At 39.9% G+C, this 19,327-nt stretch overlaps 1 protein-coding gene across 1 annotated transcript; it reads right to left on the bottom strand.

Moving 5' to 3' along the window:
* Positions 1 to 135: 135 nt before the first annotated feature.
* Positions 136 to 19,327, bottom strand: LOC145777932 (uncharacterized). The gene is made up of 26 exons (XM_082589294.1): positions 19,195 to 19,327; positions 18,529 to 18,569; positions 16,863 to 16,937; positions 16,044 to 16,107; positions 15,321 to 15,395; positions 14,511 to 14,664; positions 13,791 to 13,885; positions 12,952 to 13,070; positions 12,598 to 12,746; positions 12,213 to 12,301; positions 11,720 to 11,842; positions 11,310 to 11,388; positions 10,306 to 10,376; positions 9,669 to 9,992; positions 9,393 to 9,485; positions 9,191 to 9,314; positions 8,472 to 8,588; positions 6,952 to 7,145; positions 6,392 to 6,529; positions 5,941 to 6,088; positions 5,587 to 5,801; positions 3,045 to 5,352; positions 2,616 to 2,879; positions 2,313 to 2,385; positions 1,380 to 1,913; positions 136 to 1,206 (listed from the first exon to the last, which is right to left on the bottom strand). The coding sequence occupies exons 1-26, from the start codon at positions 19,288 to 19,290 to the stop codon at positions 1,191 to 1,193; spliced, it is 5,778 nt and encodes a 1,925-aa protein (XP_082445420.1). The 5' UTR covers positions 19,291 to 19,327; the 3' UTR covers positions 136 to 1,190.

Genomic DNA, 19,327 nt, shown 5'->3' with positions numbered 1-19,327 from the left:
TAGCTAGAAAAATCCGCTTTTTGGGTTGAAATCAATATCAAAAGGGAGGATTTTGCTAGTTGCGAATTACTCATCCAAGTAGGTAAACAGCCGATCAAACCAACACAATTCTTCAACCAATAATGACACAACGCAACAGCTTGAAATGAGATTTCTTTGAAGATGAAAGTAATAGTATATACACGATGTAGCAGTCTGCTGAAATTAAGCGTTTCCTGTATTCGTCAGTCATGCCTGAATAAGACTTAATAAATAGAGCTAAAAATCGTAAAACTAACGTTGATAAAAGCTACAATCGTACTCGAGATTACCCGGACAGCAAATCAGCCGTTTTTTTACATTGATTCAACATCCGCAGACGAATGCAGAAAAAATGACTGATTTGCTGACAGGTTACAACTCGCTTCACAGGAAAAATCTGAGGCTAAAACGACAATTTAAGTTGAATCAAAAAACAAAGCCGACGCCTTCAGCCTGGGGCACGGTAGTTGCAATTCGCATACAAATAAAGATATAATGACACGCCAGAGAATATTGGAAGCCACCTATAATTAAGGCTAGGAGGACTTGCATGATAAAACTGAGCCAACGAACGCAGTCACAGATTCCACATGAAAAGTGGTTTTGAAGCTGGGAGGTAGGATGTTGGGCTGTTGGCCTTTGTTAAATTACTCTACAAAATACGCAAAACTATTATCCTCACGAAAGAATAGAATTAGTGAATTACTGTTCGTCCGAATAACGTACTGTGAAATTGCAAAGCCTGATCTGAAATTTGCTTTGATAATTGAGTTATATGGTTACAAAGGAATCGTCGCATAAAGAGTTCTGAGTAGCACAAGTAACAGCTTCAATTTACATATTTTCGCAATAAAATTTTGAATTTTCGCAATAGGTTTAAAACTTCGTTTCAGAATTTTGCATAGAATTACTGATTTTCAATGACGCATCAAAATTTCAAAACAGTTGTCGACACAAAATTTTGGCTAAAACGATCGAAATTTTGCTAGAGTGAGAAAATATTGTCTAAGTTACGACAGATCGGACTTGAACATACACTAAACTAACATAAAAATAACAAAGTAACGAAAGATTGTCAAACAATAAAGGAGAGTTCACGCAAGAGTAAAATTTCTTGTCATTAAAATCTTGAAACCACGTTTTCGTTCCCACACATCCAATCGGGTAGATTAACTCGCTTTCGATCTGAAAGAAAACACAAACTTTTGCCATCAGGAAAACAACTTGCTAACGGAGCGTTCCGTTATGCCGCATTGCCATCCAAAGCCTTTTACATGACACTGTCTGTCAATTGCAGGAATAGGTACAAAACGCTGTGGGTAGCTAGGTGGACAAAAACAAGCAAAATATGATCTCACCTGCTTGGAGGGCGTCCTGGGGGAGGGGGCGGTGGAGGAAGGGGGTCCACGTGTGACTTGCTCTTTGAGGACGAAGCAAATGGTTCAGAAGGCCACGAAGATCTTGACGTGGAGACCGAATCAGAAGGAGGCAGGGGTGGCGGTGGAGGGGGGTTTATGGAAGGCGGTGGTGGTGGAATGGGAAAGTTTCCGATATTGGGGGGCGGGAAAAAGGGCATCGAGGGGTTGAATCCCGAAAAGGAAATAGGCGGTGAAGAAAATCCGCTGAAAACCGCATTCCCAGGAAAAAACATGACGTTTTGCTCGGAGTTGGTTGGCCCACTTCCTTGGTGATAGAAGTTGGAATACTGGTCGGTCTGATTCCATTGCTGCGGCCATTGAGGCGAAGGGCTTGGTGATTCCTTGTAGGAACGATCTTTAACGCAGTAATTGTTCTGTTGGAAGCTTCGATTTTGCTTCTGGTTCTTCCAACCAGCGGGACTGGTTCGGTCTTGCACGTGACGATGGTTGCGTGGGTTGTCACGTGACGACGACCTACGCACATAAACATGAACAAGTCAAATACTGACATTCATTGAAAAAGCACAAAATACAGAAAACCATATGCCAGAGGACAAGTTGTTTACAAAACCGAGAGATTGTCAAAATAACAAGAATAAGTCACAGCATACTAAGAATGAGGTACGTTGAGGTTGGCTGCTGACATGTCCATCCTTCAAAAGTTATTTGATAATATCAAGCCATGGCTCATGGTGGGAGGCCAACTGCTCGGCAGAAACTTACATAGGAAATTTATCCTTTTTTGCATTGATTCAACGTGGAAGGAAGTGATTTGCTGACTTGGAAGACTAGAAGCTTATGTATTGCATTGCAATTAGCACAAAAACTAAAGCAAGCAAATCAAATTTCAAATAAAAAAAAGTTCTTTCTCACCTTCTTCTTGGAAGAGCATGAGAAACAGTCGTCTGGGCATTTGGAGGAGGAGGCAAAGTTTTGGAAGTTGAAGCTAAACAAACGATAAAGAAAAGGTGAGACATGAATGCAATGCAAACTTCGTTCGCTACAACGATTAAAGCGCTAGCCCGATGATCGACGGAAAGTGATGGGTTGATGAAAACGAATATCACTCAACACTAAAGATGGTTCTGGCGCACTTTCTTTGAAATTTTACAAATACATTAAATTAATTATGGCAGAAACGAGCACTTTCAACAAAGTAGGCCACACGACACTAACTTGGTGCAGACGTGGATGACGATGTTGGGATTGCTTTTTCGTTTGGCGGAGTGGTTTGCTCTTCAGTGGATGCACTCTGTGGCGATTTGCTTGGGACATCAGAGAGGCCTTTCATTGCCTTAGTCGTGCTTGGTGACGGAGTTTTCATCGTACCAGCGATGTCATTTTCTTGGCTTGATACCGCCACGGGAGCTTGGTACTCAGCTGAAGCTGGCGTCAGCTGCGGTTGAACATTCGCCTCCAAAGAAGATGCGACAACTACATCTAAAAACGTCATCACTCTTTATCAATAGTTTCTACAATCTACAATTCTACATACATCAAGTTATTAAGTAATGTACACTGCATTAACCCAAAATTTTGAAAAATGTTTTCCTGCTAGTATTAAAACACAGGTTTTAGGTTTCCTACTATTAAAACAAGTCATACCAGGTACTTTTGTAGATGACATTTGTTGTCGCGCTAACTGCTTCTTTGTTTTTGGCCACATGGTGGGTGATAAAACAGGAGCTTCCTCTGATTGCGCTTGAGCTTCGGGCGAGCGTAAACAGGTGGTGTCTTTTGGGGCACTTTCCTTAGACAAAGCGGCAGTCTCAGAGGTTGAATGATCAGACGTCCCTGATTGTTTCGCTTCCGACATAGCCTCGGGAGTAGATACCGAAGCGTTTTCATTTGGAGATTTACTGGACTGAACTGATGTGGAAGTGATTGTCGTTTGAGATGCCGCCAAGACACGATCGGCGGATGTGGTCACTGTCAGGTTGGGGTCTTCATCAATCACCAGCTCAGCATCATCAGGACTCTTTGGTAAAGATTTTGCAGAATTGGAAGCAACGGTATCAGCCACAGCTTGGTTTTTAGATGAGTTACTCTCAGCACTATTGGAAGGTGGAGGTCGAATTGCTTGCTCTCCAGCGACGGGTGCCACCTCGGTGGTTGGTGTCAATGCTTCTGTACATTTCTTCGGGGAGCTGTGAACCTCAGATTCAGGAGCAGAATCTGTTGCAGAGTCCAACAAGCCAATTTCGCCGCCCTTTCTGGCAGGAGAAGAATAAGGATGAAATCGTAAGGGTGACGTCATTCCAGTGTAGGAGACCGTGGTTGAGGCAGAACTGTTATGAGTCGAACCTCGGACGACGCATTCGCTGGTGGTCGAAAATGAGTTTTGAAAATTTGTTAAGCTGGATGAGAGCTCCTTGAATCCAACTTCGGTCGGGGTTAGTGGAGAAAAACTGCCATGGTAACCAGGAAACTCCGATTCATGCTTTGAAGCCGAGTGTTTTCTGTTTATCGGACGTTTGTCGCTACTTGCGCTCCTCGTGCCTGTGTTAAACGATTGCCTAACCTCTGTGTATTTGTGGCTTCCAGTTGCGGAAGTATTGCCGGCTGAAGGGATCTTGATAGACAATGGTTTTGGTGAAGTCATTGCATTGGAAGTGAGTTGAGCGACGATGCTTGTACTCGTCGAGGCAGACGTGTCTTGCGTCTTGTCTTCTGCAGCGGGCGGTGAGGCAAAAGTCGTTTTTTGTTGGTTGCCAACAGACAGCGCCGACATCATCAGCTGTTGCTTGCCACTAAACATGGACTGAGGATTTATGTGAGGAGACGAGTGAATGTGAGGATAAAGGGATGCCACCTGCACCGGAACCTGTGGAGGTTGTTGACTGTAGCTAACTTTACCAGGAGCTGCAAATCCAGCAGCACCGATTCCCTGAGGTCTGTACTGATGAGATAAATACGAAAGTGCTTGCGCAGAGCCAAGCATTGGTGAATACAATGGAAAGGCACGGGCTTCAGGACTGAAATCTGACGACGAATTACCTACAGTGAATTGTGAAGATGGATGAGTGAAAGGGCCATCTGGCTCAGATTTAATATGTATCGAACCAGGAGCGACGGTCGACAAATGCAAGGGCGCAAAACTCTCGTGGTTCTTCGTTGCTTGGGTATGACTAGCAGCTGGCGCTTTATTGCTGCTGGAAGCTGTTGAAAGTGAAGTGGGTGTTGAGTTTTGAGATGCTATTGACGAAGGAACATTCTCAACAGTTGGTTTGCCTGACGTTGGATGACCTTTGTAGACCAAGCTCTGAATGTTAAAATGACGCGGTTGAGAAGGCGAAGACAATCGTGGCACAGACGCAGAGTGTTGCGTCGTCGCCTGAGGTGCTGGCGTCCCAGGCAGCTGAGCGGCGACTGTGTTTGAGGATTGTGGTTTCGAGATGCTATATTTCGTAGATGCTTGTTCTACCACGGCAGCATTCCGCTTGCTTTGATCTTGATGGAGATAAGGGTTGTAAGCGCCCGCAGACGACACATTACCGATCACGTGACTCTGGTATTGACCTGATGCTCCGTGCAGTAAAGGCTTCGTGTTGCCAAGTGCGCCGAGATTATTCCACGCTTGAGAAGAAAGCGCTTGTTGCACTTTATTCTTATCGCCAACCGCTTGTGTAGACGTTCCTTTGAACAAAGGGGCATATGAAGGCGTGTCTGGGGGTGTGACCGGTGAAAAATCTGCTCCACTGATGAGATGGAGAGGATCGATGACTTTATTCCCGGTGGACACACGTAAAACATCATCCGGATGGATTTTTGACGATGCTTTTTTCTGCTTCTCCGATCTCCTTTTCTTCGGTTGAATTGGCACAGCGGCACCACTAGGATTGCTTGATGTGGATGACGTCACGAAAATTTTAGAAGCTTTGCTTTGTCTTCCTTCGCGATAGTTGTCCAGAACCTGCAAAGATATTTCCAAGATTATCAAAAATAACAACGAACTTGTTTCATTGAATTCATACTTAATACCACATTTGTTTTTTTTTAACGTTGATTCAACGCTTGCTGCTAGTTGAACATTGTACAAAAGTAAACGATGTGCCTTCAATGCAAAACAATGCCAGCCAGAATGACTTTGATATTTACCAAACGCCTTATCGTGAAAACCAGGAATCACATTGAACAAGTAACTCACTTGCTGAACGATTTCCATCGCTTCGACTGGGAGTTCCGAACGTTTGTTCTTGTCTTTCTTGTGCTTTGTCGAGCCGCCATGTTGGGTGGAGACTTCCAAGCGGGATGACGCAGCTGAAGCCTGGCTCAGGGATGTCTCACTTGCAACATCCGAGGAATGGATACGACTTGAAATGCTCTGGTATATCGCGGAAGTGGACGGGTACATGGATGCGCCTGATGACAAATGTAACCTTTGTGGTTATCAACTGATGTTTTTTGCACAGAATAATGCGAAAGTAACATCTTGACAGTAGAAAAACTCTTGCTACAGTCATCAATGCGAAAACCTTTTACATGGAAAAAAATGTCATACCCAGGCTGGTCGCGTTGCGTTGATCTTGTTCATTATGATGTTCCAACATGAGCAACGCTCGTCGAAGCAAGTTGTTGACAGAATTGACGTCCAGCACACCATCTTGACTGATCAGAGGCTTCACATCATCAAACAGTTTCCCTTCAACCTAAAAATCGAAGTGAAATGGTTACTGCGAGTGGCTACAACATACAATATGACACACGAGCGGAAACTTGGTAACATCAAAACTTTTTGTAATTCTGCAAACAAAAATATGGAAATACTGTTTGACTCGATGTATACGTTTATTTGTATCAGGTTCAAACTGTCAACCTCGGTGTCCATGTCTACATTTGGAGTTCAAAGCCTGTGCAAGCATGCAAAACTGTCAGGTTCACCATTCTCTTGAGCAGACTATTCAGCCCACGAATATACGTTTGCACAGTTAGTTCAGGTGACAACTACATACCAAAGAATTGTTTTCCATCTGCACGAGCTGCAAACTCGTGTAGAGCTGCTTGAGTTCCACCTGAAGATGTTCGTTGCGGCCTCGCTCGGCGGCGATCAATGAGAAGAGCTTCCTCGGGTCATGAGATTCCATTTGCAGCTTCAATGAACAAAACAAGTTATTTAAGTGTCAGAGCAAAGCGATTTTTTTCCAAAAGTAAAATTCCTATCAAATATTCATCCGCGTGATACCGTCACAACGTTTCGGTAAAATAATTTAAGTTATAGTTTGGAATGGAGTAATAACAAGGAAAAGTACGATAAGAAAAGCCACAAAAAATGCGGAAGGCACGATGAAGGATGACCTGACAAAAAAGAACTTAAAAATGGCAGATGCCAAAATGGAGTCGCTGCAGTGAACTGGTCGATCATGATGTTTCGGGATGAAGACCGTGCTTCTTTGAAGTAAAAGGAGTCAAAAATCAATTTAACAAGTTTTACATTTTTACCAAAGACACAAATAACACAAAGAAAACTTCCAACAAATGGATAGCACACACCATACCAGTACACCTACTGTACCTCATGCAGCCTTGCTTGAGCCAAAGTTGCGCTGTCATTCGTTAAATGTTTTATGTCGCTGTGCAATGCGTTAAGCGTTTCATGCAAGCGACCTTGCTTTTCTTTTTCAAAGGCATGCTGCTTCCGTAGATTGGCGGAAAAATCATCGTTCACAGAATCGCACATCAATCGCAACACTCGCATTTTCCAACGTTCTGTTCAAACACAATACAAATCCTTCAAGTAATGTAAAATTGGCAGGAAACAATGACGCAGCTAAGATGGCGACGAAGAGATCAAACTAAGCTGTAACTGTGCGCAAAAATCAGTTTCATTTTTTTAGCGATGACAACCCCCCTCAAAACCTAGGGATTGTAGATCATAGGGATGCGAAACTACATCCGCTTTTGGCTTATCTGCAACACTAAAAGGGTTACGTTTTTTTTATTTACAAAATAATGTACTTTTTATAGATTATATAAGAAGAGTGAAGTTGGTTTGAAAGCAATTTAAGGTTTTTAGTTGAAAACAAGCCAGCAGCAAAGCGTAAAAAATGTCAAATTGGCAATTGACCCTTCTAATGTTAGCGGAACAACGGAGTTGCGCGTCCCGTAATGTGCTGTCCCTATCAAAACCTTAGCCCAGTGGCTCAACCTTTCTCGGCTTACGGCACCCTGCAAACAACCAAATAATTTGGCGGCACCCACAGTCAAACCAAAAATTTTCTGCATTAAATAAAAATAATTTTGAAGAGTTTTTGCAAAAACAGAACTAACTAGTAACTACAGCTCTGTATCGTATCATATACAATTTAATGAAGTTCATTTCAAATAAAGTTAGTGCGAAATTTGCGCTTGAGTTTTAGCCCAAATCCTTTCAACGTCTGGGCGCATATATGATAACGCAACTCTAATAACTTGCGTCACCCTTGCGAAACGTAAATGGCACCCTTGAGTGCCGCGGCACCCCGGTTGAGAACCACTGCCTTAGCCAATGAGCGGATATTTACAGTTACGCTTTTGAGTGTAAGACAAACGATGTTCAAAACATCAAAAATCCGTGTCAGATCGTACGCCATATTGGCAAGACATGAAGTATTACAGGATTATAGGAGTCTTTATCATCGGACTGAAAAACCTTCTTTGCTAGTTTAATCTTGGTAGTTTCACATACTTGTAGGGATTTTAAACCACTGACGCAAGCCTTGTTACCGAATTTGTCAAAGTGAAGTTTCCGCTTGTTGTCTGTGAATTGTCCCATCCACCACGTGCCGATGAATGGAGAGCAGTCCTTAAATGCGTTGCTCAAGCGCACACCTTAAAGTCGAACCAGCGCTGCTTGATCTTGCGCATTGTTCGTGCACACAGTCGGTGATTAACCAACTGAGCTACTGGGGCGGGTCCTATTGTAATGGAATATTGTCGAAGTTTGACAAATTGAAACACACTTAGGTGAAAAACTGCCGTTCATCGTGTGGTTGGAACTTTGTCATCCAATGTGGCGACAATGAAAATGTATAATTTGTGACATCACCAACTTACCAAACATGAAGTCCAAGGCGTAGAGTTGCTTTTCTTTCAAAGCAGCAGACCTGATGGAAGGACCGGTGGTCACGATAGGCTTGCTCAGAAGGGAAACGTTCACAAACTCTCCTGGATCTAAACGAAAAACATCAACTTGATGCTACCAGCCGAATACAGTATCAGAATATTGATTCTTTCTCTCTTTTTGGAAGAAAATGTGACAACTACATAATTAAGATAAGTCAACAGCAGGTGCGAACGAATGCGGATAGTTTCCTTACCATACAGCGAAACAAAGTAATGACAGCATGCTCACAAATACTTTGCTATAATTTTTAAATTTTTGGTGGAGCTGGAGTGGTTTGGAAGTTAACTAGTGCACGGTTTTACGACTGCAAAAACAATTCGTGTCGACTACAAATATCTGTTTCGAAAAGCTTTACTTCGTATGACGTATCTGAAAACTTTTAATCTCAAATTCAAATGTAATGAACGAATAAATCGCAGCAAGATATCAAAAGTTTAAAAATGCACTTTCATCTATGAAAAAGAGTGCCACCACAAGCTGTTGAAGCAATCAATAAATTTGAAGAAACCTTCAAGCTTGAACATTTAAAAATTCCATGGTCACGCTGAAACTTAGAAGGCACTACGCTTTATGCATTGCATTGGTTTAGAAGTGTCGTTTCAAATCCACAATACAAATCACATGGGATGCCACGTATTCCGAGACGTACCTTTGACATCACTTCCAATAGTCTTCTCGTGAAGGAACTGGATCGCGTCCATCTGCACGACTTGATTCTTCTTCGCACTCCCCGGACGACTCTTCTTTACGTCCGGTGTGGAAGATCGAGACTTCTGCGAGCGCAATAAAGGAATTGTATTGAAAGTTGTCGCACTTAGAAACGCGATTAATACAATGAAATTCTCGCTTACTTTCGGCGGTGGCTTTCGACAACTTCGCCGAACTCTTTTAGACTTCAAATTCTCCGTTTGTTGTTCACTTGGAGACGCAGTAGCGGAAGGGTTCTGAAAAATCCAGACATGATTTAAAAGCAATCAATCAAAGTCCGGTAGATGTGATAAAGTATATATTGTGAAGAAACTAAAAAAATCTCAGATTTAGACAAGTTTTGATAATAGAACGTTTTAACAAGTTTTGATCGCACTGCAGCACAAAGCAAGGGCAGTCATCGCGGTAAATTAACTTACTTTCGTTTTTGAGGCAAGCTTCTGCTGGTCGTCAGCGACATTTTTTTTCTTCGCCCTGGACCGTTTGTTCGATGTCCTTGACTTCGGTGTTAGACGCTTAGCACTGGATGTGGATTTTGAAGGGATGGTATACTCATCAGAAGAAAACTCTTCGCTTTCCATGCTGTCCGTTCCATCGACGACGCGGCTTTCGCTGGCGAAATCGGAATCGTCGTTTCCGTCACTTTCCACAGAAGTGCTGCTTACTTTTCTCTGCTTTTTATTGTTCTTGCTAGGTGTAGGTGGCCCCGGCGTGGACACTCGTGATGAGCTGTTAGATTCGCTCTGAACAAACATCACCACAAGTTAAACATACAAGAGCTGCCAAGGATTTCGCTGGTTTCGAAAATCGCGCTGCCAATTTTACATTACTTTTATTTAAATTCAACGGCGTGTTCAACAAGAAAATTTTTCTCGATCAAACCAATCAAAACTACGTGACGAAAAGATATATACCGAAAATCTGTCTTAGAATACAAAGTGTGAAGTTACTTCTATATTTCAGGTAAAGAACGTAAGCTTTTACAAAATAACAAATGGTCACTGTGAATCGACAAAAAACATTTGTAGCCCATTCACATTCGTTTAAAATACTTGCCTTTCTAACTCCGTTTAACTTTTTGTTGCCCGGAATTAGTCGATCCTTCAAATCTTTACAAACAGCATCGCCTAAATAAGTGAAAATTAACAAGTACATAAAATAAACAAGGTGAATAAAAATTAAAAACGGCACAAAAGTTTTTCTTTGCTACCAAACGAAATCTAAACAATAGCAATCAAAAACCAATACAGTTATATTTTGAGCAAAGTTCATTCAGCTAAAAATAAGTGTCAGACCACAGGGTCAGCTAGTCGGTTACTATCGCCGCCAAGTTCGGTTCCATATGCACATTGCACAGGGATGCCAGCTGAACATTGAAAAACACGAGAATATCGTGCTTCAAATTGACATTTCTTTTGTCGGGTAATAAAGAGCATTCACGACACTCCGAAGGATATCGGTTCAACACCGCTCTTGAGCAAGCGGCTGCGTCTTGGCAAGATACTTACCCTGACAGAAAATCAAACGTTTTTACATTGATTTAACGTCTGCAGACGTTTGATTTGTTATCTGGGTATGACATGCTTGCAGGTAAAATATGTATATTGGCTTTCTTACGTTGCCAAAATCTTCAATGATCAGGCACTTGCCTGAAGACAAAGAAACTACTCACAAACAGATAAATAAAAACAAACTTCCGAAATCAGACCATTCATCATCATGTCAGAATACCTAGTTACTCGGTTTCAAGAAAAACACCAACCCATCCAATGCAACAACAATTCAATGGTTAGTTAAATCAACTTCTTTTGAACTTGCAACCAAATACCAGCATTTAGCGTTATGCGAAGCAACGACAACAACAATGAAAAAAGCCAGCGGTCACTAAACCAGGATATTTTTGATGAATATTACACCAAGGCTACTGATTGCAGGTCACCGGTCGAGTTTTTACTTCAGTGAAAAACTCGCAACAACATATTGTGACGTGAGCTGACAACTTTGCAAATGTGTATATTTGGAGTCAAAGAATGATAGCATGATCAGACTTTGCAATTTACCTGCCGAAGGTCTTGTATTTTCTTTTCCCTCGCTACTGTCAGTGTCACCATTTCCATTGCCGATTCTGAGTGTTCGATTCTGAAGATTTATTTAATGTTCATAAATATCCAGTATTCTAACATTATTCTCATCAGTCACCGCGACCTAATCGTTTCTAAGTTAAGTTACAATCGTACAGGGGGCACAATAGACCTTGAGCAACAGAACCTCACATAATATCATACTTTTAGTTCTAATTGAAATTTTATATGCGTCTAACTGAAAATGATATAATTGCGATAGTAAAATCAATTCTTAATAGAAGAGCTTGGTTTGTGCACAAATAGCTTGCGAACAATGCTCTACCGCTCTATCTTTGCAATAGAATTTAAAATGAAATTGAACAAAGTGGGTTAAAAACTGCACATACATTGATCATCTTGGTAGATGGGCTATTGTCTTTAGATCTGCGGTTTTCGAGCTCAAATTCTTCTCTTAATTTTGGGTCTTTTTGAGCGAGAAAGTAACGCTCTAACATGGTACGATCCACCACCTGAAGAAGGAATTGAACTGAGTACCTCGGGTGGTTTGCTTGAAAGGGTGATTCACAGCTGGTTCACACAATGTCGACATTTATTCACTGACGACACTCATAACGTTTCATGTTTCAAGTGAATTGTTTTCTACAAAGACGCAGCAAATAGTTGGATGGAATCACACATACGGTGTCGATACTGCAGCATACTGGATGCTAAGGAAAAAGCGATATGATTTTTACAAACCACCATGATTCTCTGCAATAGCTTAATACTACCGTACATCAGTAAATCAAACATAACAGAAACGCAGCCAATACATTTCTTGAAACTGATGTTGAGTTAACAATGTAATAAATATAGGTAAAGCACATCCGGCGCTGATACCTGGAGATAATATGTAACTGGGTTTGGTGTCCACGATACTGATCCTCGGAGGGGTGAGAGCACTGACACGCGCAGGATCGTTCCGATATCTACACAGTAAATAAACATCTAGCGATTATTTCATGATACAAATGTTTTCTATAAGTCTCATAAAGGCTTACCAGAGTTGATGTCACATTTCTAATTAATCTCAATAGAAGATCACCACAATGACATGATGATCTATCAAATGAGTTAAACTGTCCCAATGCATTTTAAGTGATGCATTACACATAAAATATCTTTACATGTTTAATTTTAGATAGTATCCAAATAAATTGAAGCAGTTTGAAGTTACTTTCAATTGAGTGTTAGAAACACATACATATTCAGCATGACAACTCACCGGATAGGTTTCTATCGGTGATCCGAAAATTGGTCTGCACAAAAGCTTTGGATGATACAATCCTGCACCCTTCCTTGAGGTTCGCGAATCTAAGCTTCAGTTGATGATCCACCTCGGGTCCAAACGCATAATTGTTGACGAAGATAACCCTGGAAATGGTTGACAAAGTGACAGTGTGAGATAATTCTACTGAGACACGACAAAAGCAGAAAACACAACAACACGTTAGACGGTTTCGATTCAACTTTTATCTTTGTATTGAGAGTATTCACACGTTACCTGAAAACAAAAGGCTGCGCGAGTGTGCGTGCTTTGATTCCTTTGTCTTGTAACTAAAATGTAACATTGACTTACGTTGCACCAGCGATGCGTTCCCTCCATTCCTCATCCAGAAAGTCACCAACCTCAAGCTTGTAAGGTCGGTACTTCTTTCCATACCATCTCATCCACTTCTTAAACTCGGTATCCATGTTCTACAAAGAAAGTTAAGGTTCAAATACCGACATGCGGAAGGACACCAGACAGAAAATTCAACGTCTGCAGACGTTGAATCGACGTAAAAATGACGGACTTTGTTGTCTGGGACAAAACAGACGAAGCGGTTAGTGTCACAAGTGTGAACAATGACTCTCATTGACCACTAACCACCCAGACAGACGTTGAATCAATGTAAAAAATGACGGATGTTGCTGTCTGGGATGTTCCTCAAACAAGGGATTCAAAACAATAACACAAAGGCCACAGATACGACGACCAATCACAATCATCATGTACTCCTTGATGAGGTTGTAACAATCAAGTCACATACTCTTGACAACAAGTGCTAGTTAGAAAAGTTACCGCTTTCTTACAACAGCAGACGTGGATCAAGTGCTATCGAAAGAATCAATATTCAATTACTTGATGATGTAAAAACGTAAGATTTATCAGATGACTAAGGTTGAGTGACAACACACAGCTCTGCCAGGAAGTGATGGACAAACACGCTACAACCACAAAGAGTTTCATATATTCTGCATCTTTACGTGTGGAAAAACAAAGTGCAATCTCAAAAACAAAGCTAAGTCAGCAATTCGTGCTTGGGTTTAGTATTACCACGATTGTTACGCATAAATTGCGAAGCAGGCCTCATCTTTGATGTACGTCGTTAAAATTTTCAGCTGTATATAACAAAAATCACCAGGAGTACTTACTTGTGAGTATTTAGCAGGAAGAGGGGCTTTTTCGATGCCCAAACACATCTTACATGGGGAGGCAGCAGCAACTTGCAGTACTACTTGACCGACACCTGCGCAGAAGATAATGTGTGCTAAACAAGTATTGCTACTATCTCTCCATGTCAACCAGGCATGCATAATTGCATATTTAAGCAATAAAATGCATGAAGCAAACAACGACATCACAATTTCGTCAATTTAAAGCAGTTTTGCGCTGGATTTAGGTGCAGCCAAACGTGATAAACAGCTTTGAAAGGCAAGTTGTAAGTGCAAACAACTTGAGCGTAATACAAACAACAGGAACAATATACGACAGAGTAGAACCCATCGCACACCCATGCCATATGCGCTAAGCAGCGATCAGGCGTTAGTTTTAAACCAATTGTACCAAGTATCGGCTGAAGGTAGTATACTGGAGGTAAATAGATGGTGCGTTGCCATTGATTGTACTCAACCAGACAGTAAAATTTATCATTTTTTGATTGATTCAACGTCTTCAGACGTTGAATCGATGTAAAAATGGTGGATTTTGCTGTCTGGCCAGCATGACACGACAGGAATCGCAAGATTTTGACAACCCAGCCAGCACAATCAGTTCTTTTTACATTGAACCACCAACCACAGAGGTTGAATCAATGTAAAAAATACTGACTTTGACAAGCTGGCATAAAATAACAGTTGGTTAATGGTATTCACCGCTTCCAAGGTCTAAAAATACGTCATCTTCTGTTAGCTTGAGTTGGTTGAGCATTTGCAAGACCAAGTCAAAAGATGTTTCTCCATAAACCTCAGGGGAAAACGGTTCGTATTGATTGAGCTTGTCAGGTTCCAAGACACTGTGATTATAAACCTTAAAACAAATACATGTATCAGTTTACTTTCGCCCAAGAACAAAAGCATTGTTGTTGTCTTTTAATCGCAGAAAAGAATTTGTGTTCAAAGAAAGATTTCATACTTTTTTAGAACGAGTAAGTAATGGCTGGGAACGAAAGAAACAGATCATTTTTGACTACAACACTCGGTTTAAAAAAAAAATGAAGTAGAAAAAAAAATTAGCCGTTTAACTCCAAAGATATCAGTGTACGTGTTGTAACAAATATCTTTTTATTTACAAAAAGCCAGTGTTCCGCTTAATAAAAAACGTGATGCTTGCAGTAGCAGTTTAGTTACTCACTAACACAAACTGTCCGGAGCGTAAACAAATCAAGCTGTACAGACCTCATTATTGCTCTGTGTATTCTACAAACGAAACTTGTGACGGTGTGACTACTTGCCCAAACAGCAAAATCTGTCATTTTTACATTCGTAAAAATACGCAAATACGTAAAACAACATAGTAAAAATGACGGATTTTCTGTCTGGGCACTCATTCGACACCTACAAGACTACACTTCAGACATAGCCCAAGCCAGCAAAACTAGTTTTTTTTCTTTGCTTCACGTTGAATCAATGTAAAAAAGGACTGGTTTTCTGGCTGGGGTATTCAGGAAGGATAAAGCTGCGTACTTGTTGCAATATGTGTTTCAACAGGCCGGCAGATGGCTGCGTTTGAAGTAAGGCCGACTTGCTAGTGCCTTGCCACTAAAAGAAACACATCAAAACGAATTAAGTTCAATCCAAAAGCTTACAGTACGTGAACACTGAACAATAATATTCTCATCATTACAAGCTGTGAATTACATAGCTGCAGTTTTTCATAAATAATCAACAAATCATGAACAATGAAGAAGCATTGATTCCACCTGTTGGAGTGTTGGTATATTCTCCACAGTCCATACACATTATAAATAGATAGTAGAACGCGAACGCCTTTATGCTGCACATCAATTCCACTGCCAAACTTACAATTCTTTTTAGAAGTTGAAGACATGTGCAAACGCAAGACAAGTAAGAGGTAACAACATCTTTCTGTATTTATAAACTCAAATTCAAAACCCAGTGGGCACATCAGACGTTTTTACATTAGTTCAATGCATGTAGACATTGACTCATTGTTACAGCGTCACAACAGTGTCAGCTCAAGTTTGAGGAGCCTGCATGACAAACTAATACAGTAATGAAGCTATTAGGGTTGCGACAATGATTCACTTACCAGAATAACCTTTGTTTGATTTAAGTCTCTAAACTAATGACTCTCTAGCAATCTGCAGTATCTTGACGTCGCCGTACGTTGAAACAACGCACCAGATTGATCAACAAACAAGATCAATGACCAAAACTGTTACTCACCAACTGTAAAATTGACTCAATTGCCCGGTTGTACTTGTTACACAATTCCTTCATGCTTTCAAAGCTGAGTAAGAAAACGGCGCATTAGTGGTTAACAGATATGTCTTACCTAATGCAATTGTTTATAGACCACCCTTCAATTGAGCTTCTTAGGTGAAAAGTTAAGCCGTAAATCAGATTTAAGACAACCAGAGACTGCAGTGCTAAAGTTTGCTTAATGCTATGCCACAGTCTACTTTCCATAGTCAGGGCCTTTGTCATTGTTCTATGATTTCTAGGCAAGATAGTTACATTTAGTGTTTGGATTACTAGTGTTTAGCACTAGTGTTTGGATTTTGGTTTAGGTTTAGTTTGAATTATTTAGGTTTAGTTAGTATTATTCCTAACAACAATCATATTTGCAGCAAACCTATTGGTAGAAAAATGGTATATATACAGTATAACGAAAGAAAATGAAGCAGGCCTGGAACAAAATTAACATTGCAATATTTAAACAGACGCTATACTCCGGAAAAAGTTAGTGAAGCATTTCTTAACTTATGGGATATTGGTAGAAATATCAAACAAATGTTTTATTAGGATAGAAAAGCTGCAATAACTCTGTGCAAAACACATTGCAGTGCAAAAACAATACTAAATTTTAATACACTGATGTTCTTTTAGAAGAGAATGACTCACTTTCGTGTAAAACAGGCAACATCCAAATAGACTAATCATACACAAGGCTGACATCAAAATATGGCTACACCACATGGTGACTGGTGAGGAATTAAAATTCCTTAACAACCAATGAAAATTATGTAGAACCTGTCAACTTACTCTTTAGTATCGTAATCTGCGAGTATGTGTTTCTTCATTGCCATTTCAAGGTCTGGATAATCTTTGCAAACCCATCTAAAGTTGATGATTAACACAAAGTTTAGCAAGTTTTTAAAAATCAGTAGAATGTGGACTATATACCTGTGTAATTTGTTTTATGGACTACTTTTTCGAGGAGCAACCACCTGCATTGGGAAGTGGGGAAACCAGGGTTGTCGGTATTTTACCCGACCCAAAAAAAACCGGGTGGGTTTTTTTAAAAAAACCCACTTAAAAAACCAAAAAAAACCCATAAAAAAACCCAGAGCATCATATTTGTCCAGTTTTTAATAGAAAATTAAAAAAATGAACAAAAACACTACAAGGCACTTAAAACAAACTTTAAATTAGGACTTTAGGATGTGATTGTGCAGTAAATTTCCCAGAATAAACTGAAAACGCAGTGGATATTGTACAGTGCACAAAAATCAAGTAATGCCACTTTGTGTATACTACGCTAAAACTCATTTATGCAAGAAGGCCTTATAGGTAAACTGGTGAAAGTACTACTCTATATTGTAGTCTGTATATATGATGTGAAATGCAATTTAGGAGGTTATTTACCAATTACAGATTCTGGATCCTAACGCATGGCTGTTTCAGAGCATTTGCCTAAATGGCCATTGGCCACGCAATTGCTCATCCATTAGTCATTACTATATAAAATATATATATAAATGATAAAAAATATTTAAACATGATGGCATAAATGCTCCTTGCCTTCAAATCTAAAGCAAATGATGCAATAATGTGATTTCTATTTTCTACCACGGTAGCATCAACTTGGTATAGAAATCATTGGATGATGCAACATCCAACTTGATCTTGAAATTAATGGATGATGCAACATTCAAGCAACAACAGCCCTAGTGCATTATTTTATTGAGTTATGCAAGCATGTACTGTGAGTGAAAGGCACTTCATTCGTAAAAAGTAGTTTTGAGGTGAAATAAGCATGAATCTTCCTTTTTTTGCATCTTTTTTAAAAAAAAACAATAAAACCCAAAAAAACCCAGGTTTTTTTAAAAAAAAAACGGGCGGGTTGGGCTTTTTTAAAAAAACCCGGGTTTTTCTCAACCCTGGGGGAAACTGAAAATATTGCACTATTGCAGTGTGCATTGTGGCTACATCCACTTCATTTTCACCAGAATTTGTGAAAACGGATATCTATTTCTTAATTTTGTTTGTCGTATCCAGGCTTACACCCGGTGGTTGAAGATTTAGATTAAGTGGACGGGAAGGCAAGGAAGCCAATCTTCGTGTCCACCTGTCTACCTTTCATTTCTTATGTGACAACAACAGAAGATAGTAAAAAGTTTGGGTGATTGCCCCAAACTTTTTATCAGATCACTATCTTTTTTATCAATAGTTTCCAATTTTCTATGTGTAACGCTCATCTAATCGATGCGAAAGCAGAAACACAGTATTATAAACCATAAAACAACTCGTAAACTGTAATTTAACGCTAGAATAGAGCACATGCTACACATAACAAACAATGTATATAAATGTTAAAGTTAAACAAACACACAAGAACGTGGTTGTATTCCACTACAATAGTTTACCAGACAATTCTGACAATATTAAAAGACATGCTTGAAACAACACAGAGCAACATCACACTAACCTGATGGTGTCAATGATTTCAAAAGCTCCATCCCTCGTATCCTGCAAAAGTAGTTGATTAAATGAGATAATTGAATGAAGCACAGCAATTTCCAAAATAAGCACACATGCCATGTACACTGATGTTTAGTGAGAATAGAAATATTCATTCCGGACAAATCTGATTACAGATACAGCGTATAAACCATCCATTGTTTACTTTGTTTGAAAGCTTGAAAAACAATGGTGGGCTGGTGGCAGTTATTATTTCCTAACACAACTACATAAAGTGGAAATTAAAAATGATAAAAATACCCAGCTTTATTACCATCAACAGAAAAAAATGGCACATTCTCTTTCAATAATAAGATAACACTAAAAATACATAATTTGTGAAAAGCTAGGACACGGCATGTACATTTAAACACTTTGCATCCGACACAACAAACGTAGCCTTTAAATATTCAGACCCTTTATCACTTATATAGATATATCTTTGATAAGTAATTGGATTAAATGGATTACCGGTACCCCTTCAAACTGTTTTCTATGCAAAACAATACTCTTCAGGCATCAATTTAGCTGTTCTAAAAACATTGTCACAAAAAATTCATCAACATATCATACAAACTCTATGACCATTTGTAAACTTTTGAAATGCTATATAAATAACAACATCTAGACATACATGTCTTGTCAAAGGCCACTTGTATGTTGCAGGCTCTGCACCAGCTGGACTTTTTAACCGTAGGAGTTTTCCTTCGTTTTCATGTCCACGATTCATTTTGAATATCTATTAACAAATTTACAATATTAAAGTT

This window comes from Aplidium turbinatum, chromosome 10 (assembly GCF_918807975.1).
Source record: "Aplidium turbinatum chromosome 10, kaAplTurb1.1, whole genome shotgun sequence".
Classification (NCBI taxonomy): domain Eukaryota; kingdom Metazoa; phylum Chordata; class Ascidiacea; order Aplousobranchia; family Polyclinidae; genus Aplidium; species Aplidium turbinatum.
This window is presented reverse-complemented; position numbering and strand designations above follow the sequence as displayed.

Coding starts and splice junctions, on each gene's coding strand:
- LOC145777932 (XM_082589294.1), bottom strand. CDS start 19,290: ATGAATCGTGGACATGAAAACGAAGGAAAACTCCTACGGTTAAAAAGT. Junction 13,886..14,510: donor ATTTTTAGACCTTGGAAGCG/GTGAATACCATT, acceptor TCTTCTGCGCAG/GTGTCGGTCAAGTAGTACTG. Junction 7,146..8,471: donor CGCCTTGGACTTCATGTTTG/GTAAGTTGGTGA, acceptor GTGTTTGAACAG/AACGTTGGAAAATGCGAGTG.